Raw genomic sequence first — 16,604 nt, forward strand, 5'->3', positions numbered from 1 at the left:
CTGGCAGGTCACCTGCAGGCAGGTACTGTGCCCTCATTCTCTCCGCACCCCTGGTAGAGTATACCATACCCGGCGCAGAGCCCTGGTTTCCAAGTGTCTACCGTCCTCTCTGTCCCTCCGAGCTTCTGAAGAGAGGAGTCTTGTACTTCCAGCCCCAGTTTCTGCCAGCTCTCTGTTTCTTCCGACACCCCTGACATCAGGCCTCTGCTCCAGCCACCCCCTGCTTTCTCTCTAGCAGCCCCCCGTGAGTGCAGTGAGCCTGGGAGAGACTGCAGTGAACCAGAAGCAAATGGAGGTTCCTCCATGGCGGCAGCTCCAGGGGAGGGTTGCTGGGGCCTCCTCTCTCTGGAGAGGAAACAGAAGCCTGCTTTTGTAGGTGAAACCTCCTGGCTTGTAAATGTTGGAGACTCACCTGATAACCCAGCCGTCTCAGTGGCCCTGCTCTGTGAGCTGTCAGCCTGGAGGTTTTGCTGCTCTACTTTCTGAACTCTCTGCTTACAGAATCTCGGCGTGAAGCCTCAGTGGGAGGGGCTTGTAGTTCTCCGCCTGACACCTGACCTGTCTTCCTAGAGCCCTCGCACCCTGTACTGACCATCACTCTTCAGGGAGGCCTTGGGAATGCCAGCTTCCTCCGTGTTCCTACTGTACTCATCAAAGGCTTTGTCTTTCCTCATTCCCAGCCCCTCCTGTCTGTCATGAATCCGTTGGCTGCCATGAGGATCTCACAGAATGCTGCTCTAATCATCCTGCCCCCCAACAAAAAACCTCAGTGACTTTCTGCAGTGAGGCCAGCAGTGTCCTTAACATCGCATAAAACCCAGATCCTTGGCTTTCTTACAGTGGCCCTGTCACTGCAACATCACCTCCTTCTCACCCATATCAGCTTCCTCTGGTCCTGAATGCCTCAAGTACCTCCCTGCCTCAGGCCATTTGCACTTGCTCTTCTGGTGCATAGAAATGCCTGGCGCTATTTGCATCCCTTCACTCTCCCAACTCCATAGCCCCACCCTGCACCTGGCCAGCTCCTACTATGTGCCTCAGTGCAAATGTGATTTCCTCGAGAAGGCTTCCTTGGACTCCATCCCAGACTGGATAAGGCCCTTGCGCAGGTCCCTGTGACTCCCGGGCACACCAGGTATCCTCTGGTTACAGGGTAGAGGCATTTTCTTGGCTTCCACACATTTGTTTACAGACTGTCATTGACCTGGCCCTCTGCACCCTTGAAGTTGTATCTGCAGCCTCTCCTCCTCTGGGGAAGCCTCCACTAACACTTCCAGCAGAACCCTCTGGCTACATTGCTCAATCTCCCTGGACCTCCATTTCCTTTCCTGTTAAAGCTGGAATAATAATAGCACCTACCTTATAGCATTATTGTGAAGAGGAAATGGCTTTGTATGTGACTCATGTGTCTGTGACCCTGAAAAGGCTCTGAGTTCATATCTTTGCTGAGGATTTCAGGGCTCACAGGGGTGAGGGGGTGCCACATCTTACACAACACACCTTTCCCCCTTTTCCTGAGTCTATTTCTGTTCTCTTCGCCCCCTTTTTTTCCTCCTCCCCCTCAACTACTGTCCTGTTTACCCCAAAAATCTTACCCTTACCCTTCTTGACCAGAATAGTCTATGAACTCTCAGATTCCTCAAAGAGTTCACCGTCTATTCCCAAATATCGTCAGGCTGTTTTTCCAAAGAAGTACAGTGCTCTTCCTCAGTAGAACTCTAACCCTGCGGCCGCTAGTGCTCTGCTGGAATTAGAGCGGGATCGCAGTCCCACGCAGGCCCCGCACTCAGAGGAGACGCTGGGTGTTTGTAGAGCGAGTGAATGCCAGCGCAACACGTGAAGGTGACTGTCATTTTCAGTCATTCAGTACATACAAATCAAATGCATATAATTTCTGAGTTTTGTTCTTAGATTCAGAGATGAAACACACCCCTGCCTTCAGGGTGGCTGACACTGTAATGGGAGAGCCAGGATGAGGGAGAGACTGCTTCTAGAGGGGCGGCGATGGAGCATTTGCTTTACAGACGCCCCGCACTGCTCAGGAAGCCTGCAGTTGCAAGAAGGCCTCCTTATTTGGCACTGAAAATGCCTCCTTCTAGACCTTCCTAGAAGTTAAGGTTAAAGATCCACCAGGCGGAAACAAGTCTGTAACATTGCCCCAGAAAGCAATACAGTTACCCCTGGCGCCTCTAAAGTCAGTTCGCTGCATCTTCCCACTTCTATTTAAGGAGAAAAGCCTGAAAGTATTTCTGAAGACCTTCTGCATCTAAAAAGAGCCCTGAGTACCCCCTGGGGGCTTCCATATTTCAACTCATACCTTTCTCTGTTATCTATAGAAAGAATATTTTTAAATCTAAAAAGAAATTTAAAAATCCAAACGAGGGGCAAATGAAAGCTGCAAAATGCCCTAATCTTGCTGTCTTTTCTGAGCATCAAGATTATTGCCCTTGTATGTGAAATTATCCAATGAAAGAAAGTAAAGACGTATCCATAGGTCTATATTTGCCTCCATATTTTGTATGTCAAACCTTGGACTATTATTAAAAGTCCTATTTTCAGCAAACCAAGCAACCGATGCTAAAAGAAAATGAAAGCCATTTAATCATTATCTGAGCTGGTAATGATAGCCTCCATCCGCTGCCTCCTATGATGTATTATTACTGTTGCCGGGGCAACAATGTGTCAAGAAATTCCATCTCTTAATGATACAATAAAATGTCTGTTAAAAGCATTTTTTTTTTTTAGGAAAGCCAGTCTCTCCTTATAAGCATGAGGTTTTCTGTTAAACAAAACCCTTTTCATTCTACCCTTGCCAGAGATAGTGTTCTAATTATTTTGCTCCAGTTTCAAGTATTAATGTGTGATGTCTGTTAACTGGGTTGATTAGGAGTTCTTATGTTGTACTTTTTGAAAACAACCAAAAGAACAATTTCTAATTAACTAAGTAGGACACAGGAACTAAAAGCAGCTGCTTTTAGTTTATAAAATTTCATGTCCTGACCGTATAGCTCACTCCACGTGAATCACTCTGCACGCAGCTGAGGTGAGGGAGTCATTTGAATCCTCATAGCTGTTAGCAGTTTGACTCAGTTGTAGATAATAACCATATTGTGCAAGTCATGAAAGCTAAATCAAATGTGTGTTATCTTTAGGGAAGCTGTCGATAACAGCCACGTAGAAAGGAGCATTGATTGTCACAAGCATCCTTTAATTCCACCTGTGACTCTTTCATTTCAGCAGCTACCCCCTGACCCGCCTCATCACCAGCCATTCACTGCGCCTCATTTTCTCAGAAGGTAGAACAGGCAGCTCGCCCCTCTCTGCAGAGGCCTGTGGGGACAGATAATATTTATACAGCCATTTGGATTGAGTCTGGAGTCGGCGGGGGGTGTTAGGAGAAGTTGGAGCTACCAGTTCTGCTTTTCATCTCAGGCATTTTTGGCGTGACCTTGGCCACGTTATTTAACATCTCTGCATCTCATTTTCCTCTTTCCTGCAGTGAGGGGGTGGGATTCTGTGCCATACTGCTTCTAAAATGTCTATGATCTTATAATGGAAAAAGACAAATTTTACTTCTGACATTTCTACTGCCTCACAACACAAGTGCCCACTGAACTTCAAACTGGGCTTTCAGACAATCAAGTATAAATGAGAAAAGACACTCAAGGATTTGGGCCCTAAGGTATAGCTTATAAAATTCTTTATTTGGAAAATACCAAAAGTACAAAGGTACAAAAATTATATATGTCCCACTAATTAAAACTATATATACATATTGTTATATATGTATACATACAAATTAAAATTTCCCACATCATTCCTCCAATCTCCGTTAACAGCACCGTGGAGTCTTCCCAACTCCTTTCTAGCGACCACCTTATCAACAAGGGGCTTGGCCAGGGCTGCTCCAACAATGTGACAGTGCAAGTGACCTCGTCTAGATTTGTTCCGAATACTTTTACGTAACTCTGTGGCTACTCTACAATCACTTTTCCAATTCGGTTTGATAGTTCAAGTATCTCCATTTTGAAAAATGTTATCATCCTTTAAAAAAAAAAATTAAAGATACCAACACAGTAAGTGAGATTACTTAGTATTTAATCAATTTGGTAACTGCTAGTTATCAGACTTTTTCAATTTGATAGGCAGCAGGGATCATGATAAGAAAAGAGAAGAGACGAGATGAGCAAAGACCAGAGGACGTCCCGGAGAAAACATGAAAGCAACATGTCAAGGAGAGGTCCACATCTGAGAAGTGTGTGAAATGCTTGATTTAAAAAAAAAACTATCTGCATTAAACCTTACTCGTTGCTTAGTCTGACCAAGAATTACTCGCCGAGGCCACGTTACAAACAGGAGATGTTTTTGTTTTTTTTTTTCCACAAGACACATGACATTTTATGAGCAATACTGAAGCATCTTTCTGGTTAGTTAGGTGATATATATTTCCCAGCAGAAAAGAATTATTAAATGAGAACAATGAGTCAGTGGTGCTTCAGAAGCAGAGTAAGTTTCAGCCTTGGGAACGAATGGGTAAGCGAGTTTAATATAACCTATAGCAGGCGTCCTCAAACTTTTTAAACAGGGGGCCAATTCATTGTCCCTCAGACCATCAGAGGGCCGGACTATAGTTTAAAAAAAAACTATGAACAAATTCCTATGTACATTACACATATCTTATTTTGAAGTAAAAAACAAAATGGGAACAAATACAATTCACACCGCCTCATGTGGCCCGCAGGCCACAGTTTGAGGACCCCTGACCTATAATGTTGAAGGAAACAGGCTGTTAACACATTAAGTTACCCTGATTTTTCTCAACTTCAGGAACCAAGGTGACCCAAGGGCTTGAGGAAAAACTTCTCAGGTTCTCATGGAGTAAGCAGACTCACCCTTCCTATTTCTAGAAACTCCTCTTTCTCCTCCCACTCGGCTCTTAGCTTCTGTGTCCCTTCTACCCCATTCCAATTGCAGGCCCTGAAAGTGCCTCTCCTCCTGCACAGCCCAAGTTCATCTTCACAGTTCAAGCTCATAGATTAGTTCAGGGTAACTCGAGCTTCGCTCTACTATTTGATATAATGAGGAGTCTACTGAACCTTGCCATAGACAGACTATTCTCCACAGTATTATCTTCTTAGAGGTAAAAGACCGTGTCCAGAGTATCTGCACCTTCTATCTCCAGCCCAAACATTGCACCTGGCAGGTGGGAAGAGTCTAGAAATGTTTAGAATTTAACGTAACCATAGGACATTATGGAAACCTTTTGGGAGATCTTTTGCCTTAGAAACATACATAGACAACCTCCATCAGCTAATCTTGCCTTTCCTAATCTTAGGTTCAAGTGACCTTGATCCTTCAATGATGTTGGACACTGGAGAGATCATTGACACAGGATCTGATTATGAAGATCAGGTAATTAAAATCTAAAAATACTTCTCTATTTAAGCGTACTTAATTTTAACCTATGTAAACGTTTCATGAAATTTAGAACTATATACCCTCATTTTGTGAAATCTTTACAGATAACTGATAACATATTTCATAAGAAATCATTGTTGTCTACAGCAGGGGTTCTCAACCTTCCTAATGCCAGGGCCCTTTAATACAGTTCCTGTGGGTTGTGACCCACAGGTTGAGAGCCACTGCTCTACAGCTTTCATTCATTAAATCTGGCTCTTAGGTCTCTCCTTATCCACAGATCCAAAATAGACATTAACAAAGAAGAGGTTTGTGGTCCAAAGTTACACAAGATAGAAACAAGGTTCTCTCGCCAAAGAGTTTGCTTGTGTCTCTATCCGTTCCTGCTAATAAACTGATAATATTTGCTGGCATCAGCTACAGGTTCAGGGCTCTGATGTGCTATTTCTAACCTTTGGAAGAGAGTGATAACTGAGGAAGATGGAGCCAAGAAGTTAAATACATTTTCTGTTTGAATAAAATTGAAGAAATTTTGCTGGACCATTTCCCTCTCAGCAGAACAACTCTCCCTGCTGTTGTATTTAATGAGTCCCAAATCATTGGCAAATGCTCCAACTCCCTAATTAGGTTTTATGTTTAAAAAAGGATAATGTCTAACACTTTCTTCCCCCTTTTATCAGTGTTCCTCATCAATGGCGGGAAGCCAAGTAGACATGTTCTTATAGGTGTTTTTGTTCCTGTCATCAACTAATATTCCTCACAAATAAGGCAAACACATTTGACCAGTGTCCACCTGTCATAGCTGGCTGTCCCTTGCATTTACATATTACAAGGCTCCTTTGTGGAGTATAAGTTTCCTCCTTACAGCTCAAAGAAAGGAGACAATATTGAAAAGTGCTGTAATAGCTACACATGTTTATAGTAATTGTTCACATTTATTAAGCATATATTATGTGCAAAACATTATGCTGAGTTCCTTATATCAACAATACATCTAAGTTCCACAACATCTCTAGGAAGTAGAAATTATTATCTCTAATTCACAGCAAGAAAATTAAGACTGAAAGAGTAATTTGTTCAAGATTACACAAGTAGTTTCACAATGGGGATGTGAAGTTAGTGCATATTCCCTAACACCCACAATATATTTTCTCCCATCCTAGCCCACACAGGCCATTCAATGATACATTTTTGGAGCCTTTCCAGTTACTGACCTGTAAGGCCACAGCAGAGGTGAATGCCAAACAGCCACTCATGATCTAAAATTACAGAGTACCAAGAAATGAACCATAATGAGAAGCCAGCTGGTTAAATGAATAGAAGGCACTACAAAAAAATCTAGAAAATTCCTAAAGAAAGTGGAATAAAGTGTTGCAGCCCGTGAAGGAGCCGCAACACTGTGGACTGAGAATTCCCCAAGAAGGGACTTTCCTGACCACCAAGGGTCCGGAGGTGGAGGGAGAAATGGCCCCGAGAGGGCAACACCCAGAGTTTTTGTGAAAAAGTCTGCTGAGACTCAGAGAGAGGACCCTGCATCCACCTGTAGCGAGCCAGATAGGCGCCACCCTGAACCGAATTCTCAGGAGGTTTTTATTAAAGATTTTAGGGCATGTGTTTACAGAATAAAGAAGTAAAGAGTTAATAGTCTCATGATACAAATAATGCCAGTAATCTTTTGATTATGAAAAGGATCATCAGGGTGAAGGCACTGAATCATAGAACAAGTCTCAAGGGCAGAACTAAGCAGGTAAAAAAGTTGCTTTAGGGGATGGGAGAGGAAAGGTTAGGTTACAACCCCCAGGCCACATTGTCTCTGTTCAAGAGTAAATTTAATCCCGTTCTTACTCTCCTGATATCCTGTTTCTGCTAAACTGCTGAATTTTACTAGTTTTCTGTCTATTCTGGCAAACTTTCCAACCGTGCTGGCCACTGTAGGCATGCTGGGGCAGGAAAGTCTGAAGGCCCATTTGGCATCCCTCCCAAATCCTCTGGAATGTCTACCTGCCCTATATTTCCACCCACATATAGGAATGTTTTAAATATTCAAAAGAAAGATCAAAAACCATGAAATAAGCACAGGAACAAAAGGGGGGAAATAAGCAGAAAGAAAAAGGGAAGAAACACATTCTAGGCACAGAAATACTGTCACTGAAATAAAAAATTAGCAAATTGAATAGTAGATTAGACACAGCTAAAAGGAGATTTGGTGATAGAGCAGAGGAAATTGCCTTAGAATAAAACAGAGAGTAAACTAGTTGTCACATCTGAGAAGGACTTCAGGAGATATTGAGGATAGGATGATTGAGCCAATACATTCTAAAAGGAATCCCAGAAGGAGAGAATGGAAAGGATTGAGCACAGGCTGTATTTTAACAGAAATAACTGAAAATGTTATAGAGATTAGAAAGGCATATCCCCACATTGAAGGAGGACATCTGGTCCTGAAGTCCCCAGCAGAAAGTTTTTAAGAAGTCCTCACCTAGTAAGAAATCCTCACTAATATGTATTAAGCACCTATTGTATGCCAGGCTTTTTTTAAGGCACTTAAAATATATAATTGTACAAACCAAGCAAGGACGCTTGCCACAAGGAGCTTACATCCTAGGGAGGAAAACATGATAGACCATAAATATAACAAATTAGTAAATTCTCTAGATTCGCAGAGGTCATAAGCTGTGTGAGGAAAGAAGAAGTAGACTCGAGTAAGTGGTTGGGAATGCTGGGGGAGTGGACAAATTTTAGGATTAAACAGATAGTCAGTGTTAAACAGGATGGCCTAAGTAAAGAAGTGAGATGTGACCAACAACTCAATAGATGATGTATGACATCAGACCACAGAAGTCAAAAATAAAATTAAAAGTGAAAAACATTACCCGTTTTCTCAGGAATGACAATTTTGGTACCAGCAGATTAAGCAAAGTAAGCATTTGCGTTTATGGAGCACTTACCCTAAAGCAGGCACTCTGCTTTATAGTTTACACACATTATTGCCAAAACTTACAGTAACTCAAGAAGGTAGCTCTGTGAATCCTTAATTTACAGCTGAATAAATTGAGGCCCACAAAAGTTAAGTGACTTTCCAAGACCACACAGCTAGCAAGTTATAGAATCAGGAATTAAACTGATGCTCCTGGCACCAAAATCCAATTCCTACTTTCCCACCCCCAGAAAGCTGTTATCAAGGTCAGGGGTAATCTGTTACCAATGCCTATTCACACTTTTTAGCTATCTTTCTTGACCTTTGCTGCATTTGACACTGTAAACCAACCAAGAGACACCAAACTTCTCCTATAAAGACCAGCTTTGTGGGCCACAGGTCTCCTTTACAACTATTCAAATTCCGCCATTGTACAAAAGCAGCCACAACAATATGTAAACAAACAAGCCTGGCTGTGTTCCAGTAAAACTCTATTTATCTTGGATACTGAAATTTGAATTCTGTGTAATTTTCATGTGATTTATTTCAACCATTTGGAAATGTAACACTTATTCTCACCTGAGAAATCATATAAAAACAGGCAACAGGGTGGATTTAACCTTCAGGCTGTAGCTTGCTGACCCCTGTCATAAACCTTCCCCCCCCCCATCCTAAGAGCTTCACTGTCATTGCCTCATTCCATCCTCAGATAACTACATGAGATAGATGTTATTATTATCATTCCAATTTTACTGATATGGAAACTGAGGCACCAAGACATTAAACAGCTTATTCAAGGTCACACAGTTGACAAGAGGTAAAGCCAGTGTTCAAATCCAGCTATCTGATTCCAGAGCCGGGATCAGGAAAGATGGGCCAGAATTGTGCCAGGGGAGCGAAAAAAATTCAAAGGCTGAGTCCTGTCCTTCCCGAGGTCCTTCCACATGCAACTTCCAAAGGGATCATGGATGGGCAGGACGAGAACTTGAGAAAGGTGCTCACGTCTATTCAGTAGCAACCCTAGTCACGAGCTCGATCTAGATGCAAAGAGGCTGGAAAATGGAGCTTCCTCGTGTGCCCAGGGAGAGGTGGACTTGGTAAGCCCCGCGTCAGCCTCGGCCACAGAGCTCCTGCTCTTCATCACAGGCTGCAACGCCAGCCTCCGTGTGCCCACTCTCAGTTTCCTTGCTCAAGTCCTCTCCCTCAGTCTGTTACTGAAATGTGTGTACTCCCCAGCACCCTGGCTGTGGCCACGTCCCTCCTCACTACAGATGGGTCACAGCCATGGTTTTGGCTTCATGTCGGAGCTTCATGTAAGCTCCTGTTGCGTGCATCTGACTGCTAACTAACACAGGTTGGATCTCCCATGTGCAGCTCAAATTCAACATGTCCAAAACTGAGCTCGCCATCTTCCCCCACAAAATCTGTTCTTCCTTCTGTTTTTCCTATTTCTGCAAATGATGCCACAACCACCCCCAGCTGCCCAAGCCAGAAACGAGAGTGTCTTCCTACCCTCCTTCATTTCTCTCCCTCCCTTGATCTCTTGATCAATAAGATGGCCAATTCTTCTGTGCAGAAATCGCTCCTCCTCTCTCTAGTCCTGGGGCCCTAGGAACAGTCTCCTGACCAGTCCCCCTGCCCTGGTCTGCCTATCAAAATGGTCTCCCTGAACACACATCCAGTTCCTCATTGATTTAAGGATTAAATCAGAACCTCATAGCATAATACATGGATACATTCAAATCAGAAGCTGACTCTTTTCCTCTCCAAACTCACCCCTGGCCAATCATCAAAAGACAGTGATCACACCAAACCCTCTGCAGCTCCCCCAGGGGGGTTGTGCTCTGCACAATAAACTCCTCCCTCTGCGTAGAAGCTTCCCCACCCTACTGCCTCTATCCCAGATAACCCCTACTCACAGGCACCTGCAGGACCGAGCTCCTCCTCCAAGAAGCCCTTCTCTTGTTATAAGTTCATTCACTTTCTCCCGGGCTCAGGAGACCCAGTGCTGTGACACTGTCTTGCAGTTGCGTTCCCCTCGATGTATCCCCAGTACCTGCTACAGAGCATGGCATGTGGCATATGCTCAATAAATACCCATTTTTTAAGCCAAGAAAGTGAATTCCAGTTCTTTTCATTAATGTGTGATTTTTGATAACCTGCTTAGCCTCAGTTTCCTCTTCTAGAAAATAATCATGGTAACCCTACTTAGAAGTGGTGCTGTGAGAGAGATAGGTAGGTTCCTTGTACAGAATAAATTCTCCATAAACATCGTCCCCTTTCCCTCCACCCCCCAAAACCTGACTTAAGGTGACAGAGGCCACCACTTCTTCAGCTAAGTGAAGGCTAATTGAGCACTTCCAGTGTCGGGACTGGCACATAAAGAGTTAGAAGTTGCTACAGTGTCCTCACAAGAAAAAGCTGAACAAACTGAAATATCAACCACCCTTATTAGATTTACCAGAGACATGAGGTTATAAGACAAACCACTGCACACACACCAAAAAAAAATTGCCAGAGAACCACAGTGACCAGAAACCCACCGGCAGAAACCTCCCTGGGGCCCTGGACCAGGACAGGAAACCTGAACAGTTAACGATGGCCTGAGGCTCGAAGTGAACAAGTCTGGGAGTTGAAAACTCCAGAGGTATCTGGTCAGAGGGGCCCCCACACTTTCATGAATTTCACCTCCAAGAACTTTACCAGATCCTCTCACTAAGTATCTCAACAATTCCCCTCAATCTTCTAGCAAGGGGAGGAGAAAAAGAATCAGCCTGAACTATGCCATAACATTCTGTTCTTACCAAGGCCCATCCTCAGAAAAAAAGCTATTCTACCGTTGTGCCCAGATCTTGAAATCCCCCATAAAGACCACCAGGGAGCCGGGTCCCATGCAAAAGCAAAAGGGCCATTTATTGCCCCGAACTCTGGAGCAGGGGGGTTTTATGGTCCCGCACAGCGGGTGGGCATGCACAACTTGAAACAAAGGGGGCGCTTCTGAATTGATCAGGTGGGGGGGTCCCTGATTGGTGGGCAGTTGTCTCATAATTTTGGGGGATTGCCTGGGGCTTGCCTGGAAAGTTAAACTTACTGAGTGAAATGGTGGGGGAAGCAAAACTTAACTCCTAAGATGGTGCTGGTCTGGTTCTTTCACTACCAGAGCCCGACCTACCTGGGAGAAGAGAAATAGCCAAATTCAGCCCCCTCCAGCCGTCCTGTCTCACCTAGAGAGGGAAAAGCTGAGAGGCACTGGTAAAGTTCACAGACCAGGGCTACAGGCTCACCAAAAGATGAGGCTCAGGATGCTGCCCTTCCCCTCCAGCTGGACGGCTGCATTACTAACGGCTGTTACTGCCGTTCCCTCTGCCTAGCACTTCATGTCTATCTAGCAGGAAAAAATTACAAGGCATGCCAAAAGGCAAACAGCATGGTTCTAATAGGCTGAACAACCAGAGCCCCACCTGAAAGGGATGTTAGGATGATCAGACCAGGAATTGTTAGAAACTATGATGAATATGCTGAGGACTTTGATGAAAAAAGAAGTAGGCAAAATGCAATAACCAAACGGATAATGTAGGCAGAAAGATGGAGATTCTAAGAAAGGATGAAGAAGAAATGCTAGACGTTAAACCCCTGTAGCAGGGAGGAAGAATGCCTTTGATGAGTTCACGAACAGACTTGGACACTGCTGAGGAAAGATTCTCGGAGTTCAAGGACAACATGATAGAAGCTTTTAAAACGGAAAAGGAAAAAGAAGACTGAAAAAATAGAACTGAATATCCAACAACACAGGACAGTTACAAAGTAAGGTGTCACACGTGCGTAATGGGACTATCAGGAGAAAAAGAGAGAACGAGAACCAATATTTGAAGCAATAATGACTGAAAATTTCCCCAAATTAAAGGCAGACCCCATGCCTCAGATCTAGGAAACTCTGAAAATACCAATCAAGATAAATGCCCCCCAAAACAAAAACAAAACTGCAGAAAATACAACTTTTTTAATAAAAATCTGAAAGATGCCACCAACCTAGAATTCTGTATCCCCCAAAATTATCCTTCAAAAATGAAGAAGACAGAGACTTTCCAAGACCAAAATTGAAGGAATTTTTGCCTGTAGACCTGCCTTACAAGAAATGTTAACAGAAGTTCTTTAGAGAAGGAAAAGCAACAACGGTTTAGACGCTCAGCTCTACGTAAAGAAAGGCAGAATATCAGAGAATGGATAAGCAATGCTAAAATAAAAACTTATTTTTCTTATTCTTAATTGATCTGTACATACAACTGTTCAAAATAATAATAGCAACAGTGTATTTGATTATGCATGCTTGTATGTGTAAGTGAAGTGAATGACAGCCATGTTAATGAGGCGTGGGAGGGAGAATTAGGAATACTGTGAACATACCCTGGGAGCCAGATCTGCACTGGGTGCTGGGGTGAAACAGTGAGTAGAGGGACCCCAGAGCCTTCGCTGACAGACGGAGTTCATGCCAGAGAATGATGAGTAAGCAGAGAGGTCGGGGTCAGGGGAAAACGGGGATTATTCCTAAAGGATCATCTTTCATTCATTCAACCAATGTAGACAGGACATCTGCTGTTGGTCAGGCACTGGGGATAAATTGAAGAGCTCTTTGGGGGCAGAGGAAGCAGGATAGTGTATTGAAATAATTATATTTATGTTATTAAAAAATATGTTGGTGACGACATGAAGAACACATTGGAGGAAGGTGAAAATGGTCCTGTAGAAATCAGGGGGCGGCTGCCGTGGTCCACACAGGAGACGATGGATCATGCCTTGCAATGGAGAGAAAGGGGTACATTTGAGAGTAACTCAAGTGGCAAAATCCACAGGACTTCATGTTGGAATGCATGTGAATGGATATGGGGGCTGTTGGAGATGCTGCCTGGGTTTTTAATTTGTACAGCTGGGTGGATGGTGGTGGCATTTACAGAGAAAGGATGCTAAGACAAGACCAGTTCTAGAAGGAAAGGGCATGATTGTAATTTTAGACGTGCTGAGATCAAAGTACCTTAACACATCCAAGTAGAGAATGCAAGTAAATGATTCAATATACAGGTCTGGTGCTCAAAGGAAAGATGTGGGCTGGAAATACAAACTTAGGAGCCCTCTGAGGATAGCTAGGACTTGGGACTGTGAGTAGAGATGAGATAGAGAAAGTCAACAAAATTGATAGGAGAAGAGGGTCTACCGCTGAGTAGAGATGAGACAGCAAAAAAGAGTCTACGGCCATACCACTCTGAATGCGCCCCATCTCGTCTGATCTTGGAAGCTAAGCAGGGTCGGGCCTGGTTAGTACTTGGATGGGAGATAGCAAAAAAGAAAGACACTGTTAGAGAGTTAGGAGGAAAGTCAGTAGAATGTGGCTTTCCAAAAGCCAAAGGAAACAGTAGTTCAGGAAACAGGGAGTGCCAAATGTGGTGAGAGGATAAGGAAGAGAGAGACTGAAAAATAACCATTATATATAGAAACAAGTAGGAAATTGATGACCTTGCCAAGAGCTATTGGAGGAGGTTGTCTTTGCTTGCTTGCTTATTTGTTTGTAATGGAAGATACTTAAACATGTTTAGAAGGAGGATATACCAGTGCGAGAGCGTGAAAAAGCCAAATGAATGTGGTAGGACTTAGTTCTAAAGCCCAGGTGGAGAATCTGGCCTGAGACCAAAAGATGGACCATATGTGGGTTATGACAGAAGGAATATGGATGGGACGGGAGTGTGGGTTTGTATGTTTGATGGTGGGAAGTTAATGAGTTCCTGTCAAATAACTAACAGAGGCAAAGCCATCTGTTGAGATTCTGAGGTTTCAAGAGAGTGGAGGACTGGAGTGTTGTGGAATTAAGTGGGGAGCAATCTAAGGAAACTCAGGAGGATTCCCAAGCAGTTCATTTGACTTTAGTGAACTTGACTAAAGTTCCTTTAGCTCATTTAACATTAGTGACCAGAAATGTGTTTTCATCAATTAGTCTTTTCATTTTTTTCCCCTTCCAAATGTTTTTTGGGTATTCATGGGTGGCAGACACTCTTGTAGACACCAAGAGTACAGAGGAGTTTTTTGTTGATGTAGGTATTTAATGATGTAATATTCTCACTTAACATTTTTTATGAACCCCAGAGATTGTGATATGTTGTGTCTACTTTTTCATTCATTTCAAAAATTTTTTTAATTTCATCTTAATTTTTTTATTAACCCAAAGATTTTTTTCAGAAACATGTTGTTTAATTTCCACTTACTTATATACTTTCAAGACTTTCCATTCATATTGATTTCTGGTTTTATTCTGATATGACCTAAGAAAATATTTGATATGATTTTGATTTTTGTAAATTCACTAAGGCTAATTTTATGGCCTAACATATGGCCTATCTTATAGAATATTCCGTGTACATCAAAGAAATAGAAAGATCACAAATTAACAACCTAATGTCACACCTCAAGGAACTAGAAAAATTCTATCAAACATACAAGACAGAACTGGTATCATCCTCCTGAAACTGTTCCAGAAAATTCAGGAGGGAATCCTCCGTAACTCATTCCACAAAGCCAGTACCACCCTGACAAACAAGAACAACAACAACAAAAAAAAAAAGCTACAGACCAGTATCCCTGATAAACACAGATGTAACAATTCTCAACAAAATATTAACAAACAAAATTCAACAACACATCAGAAAGATCATATACCACAATCAAATGGGTTTTATTTGAGGGATACAGGATGGCTCACCATATACAAATCAGTAAATGTGAGTCATCACATACACAAAATTAAGGACAAAAATTGGGTGATCGTCTCAATAGATGCAGGAAAAGGTCTTAATAAAATTCAGCATCCCTTCATGATAAAAACCCTCAACAAAGTAGGCATAGAAGGATCATATCTCAAAATAAGGAAGCCAACATGTGCCAAGCCATAGCCAACATCACACTGAATGTGGAAAAGTTGAAAGATGCCCTTAAGAAGTGGAACAAGACACGTATGCCTACGATTATATATATTAATAAGAATTTTAACTCTTAGTAGCATTAAATGCTAATGAAAACCTAGGACACAAGAAATCTTTAATATCACTTATCAGTATTTTATAAATGAGTATCATTTTACTATTTTAGAAACATGTTTCCTTATAATTTTTCATGTGTATTAATAATATGTAATAATTAAAATATATTTACTTTTCTATAAGATTCAAGAAGCCAAAAACAGACATATTTATGTTCAGCATTCTATCTTATTTGGAAATGAACCAGACATTTAATGAGTACCTATTACTGAATTTAATGTGACTTTAAGATTTTAAGTGACTACAAAGACTTTTTGAAACTATGAAGAGTTCATTTAGAAATGTTTGTGCCCTTTATATCCATCTGCTTTTAATGATTATAACTAGATTACTTATGAAAACTAAGGCTAGTAATAATTTCAAGCTGTTCCTTTATTAACCATTTTAAAACCCTGTCAGTATCAGGAATTTATCACTCACTTAAGAACGTCAAGGTTAAATTTATGGATATCTTGCCAATAACTCACAAACGTAGCTATTTTCATTAAATAAAGACTAATTAAATTAGTCTTACTTATCAAAGAGGTACATAAACAAAGATCATTCTGTTTCTAGGGTGAGTTTGTAGTTGTATGGCCTTAAAACACTTTAGAACATCTAGTAGAAATTCATATGAAACTATCTGACCAATAAGCCCAGGCAAAAATATATGCTGACAATTCTGAAGACATTTCCATTTTTACTTTACCAACAATTTTAAAATCAGTTAATTTGCCAAAGATTTACCCAAGTCACACGAACTTAAAAACATTTGGATTAATTGCTGTTTTTGATAAAATACTTGATTTTTTTCACTTAAGCCAAATAATTATAGCTCTTTCATATATTTTGGTAAAAAAAAAAATATTGCATCCCTACAACATAAAAACCATACAGACAACACAAACACAAAGAAGTATGTTCCTCAGCTTTCATTTTGAAGTTTTGGTCATGAAACAGCAAAGCATACTAATACAAACTCACTTTTATAAAAAAGGACATTTGGACCCAAAGGCTACGACGTTTTATGTCCCTGTTAGGTAATCTTACTGAAGGCTGTGGACCAATATTTGGGTAAAGTAATTTCCATAGCAGTTCCTTTTTTAAAAAACCTCTTTTCATTCTCTTTTCAGTTACAAATGAGTTTAAGGATTAAATATTCAGATGTTTACATTTTAGCTAGAATTAGCTGAATTGTATAAGAAAGA

The 16,604-nt window shown here is 41.7% G+C and overlaps 1 protein-coding gene across 2 annotated transcripts in view; it reads left to right on the forward strand.

Annotated features, from left to right (window-relative positions):
• AK5 (adenylate kinase 5) overlaps nucleotides 1-16,604 on the forward strand; it is a 244,878-nt gene that overhangs the window by 130,160 nt on the left and 98,114 nt on the right. For both annotated transcript variants that reach the window (XM_053590959.1, XM_053590958.1), the window contains exon 8: nucleotides 5,336-5,412. In XM_053590959.1, coding sequence (XP_053446934.1) covers nucleotides 5,336-5,412 — 77 coding nt within the window. The remainder of the gene's footprint in view (nucleotides 1-5,335; nucleotides 5,413-16,604) is intronic.

Source organism: Nycticebus coucang, chromosome 5 (assembly GCF_027406575.1).
Source record: "Nycticebus coucang isolate mNycCou1 chromosome 5, mNycCou1.pri, whole genome shotgun sequence".
NCBI lineage: Eukaryota > Metazoa > Chordata > Mammalia > Primates > Lorisidae > Nycticebus > Nycticebus coucang.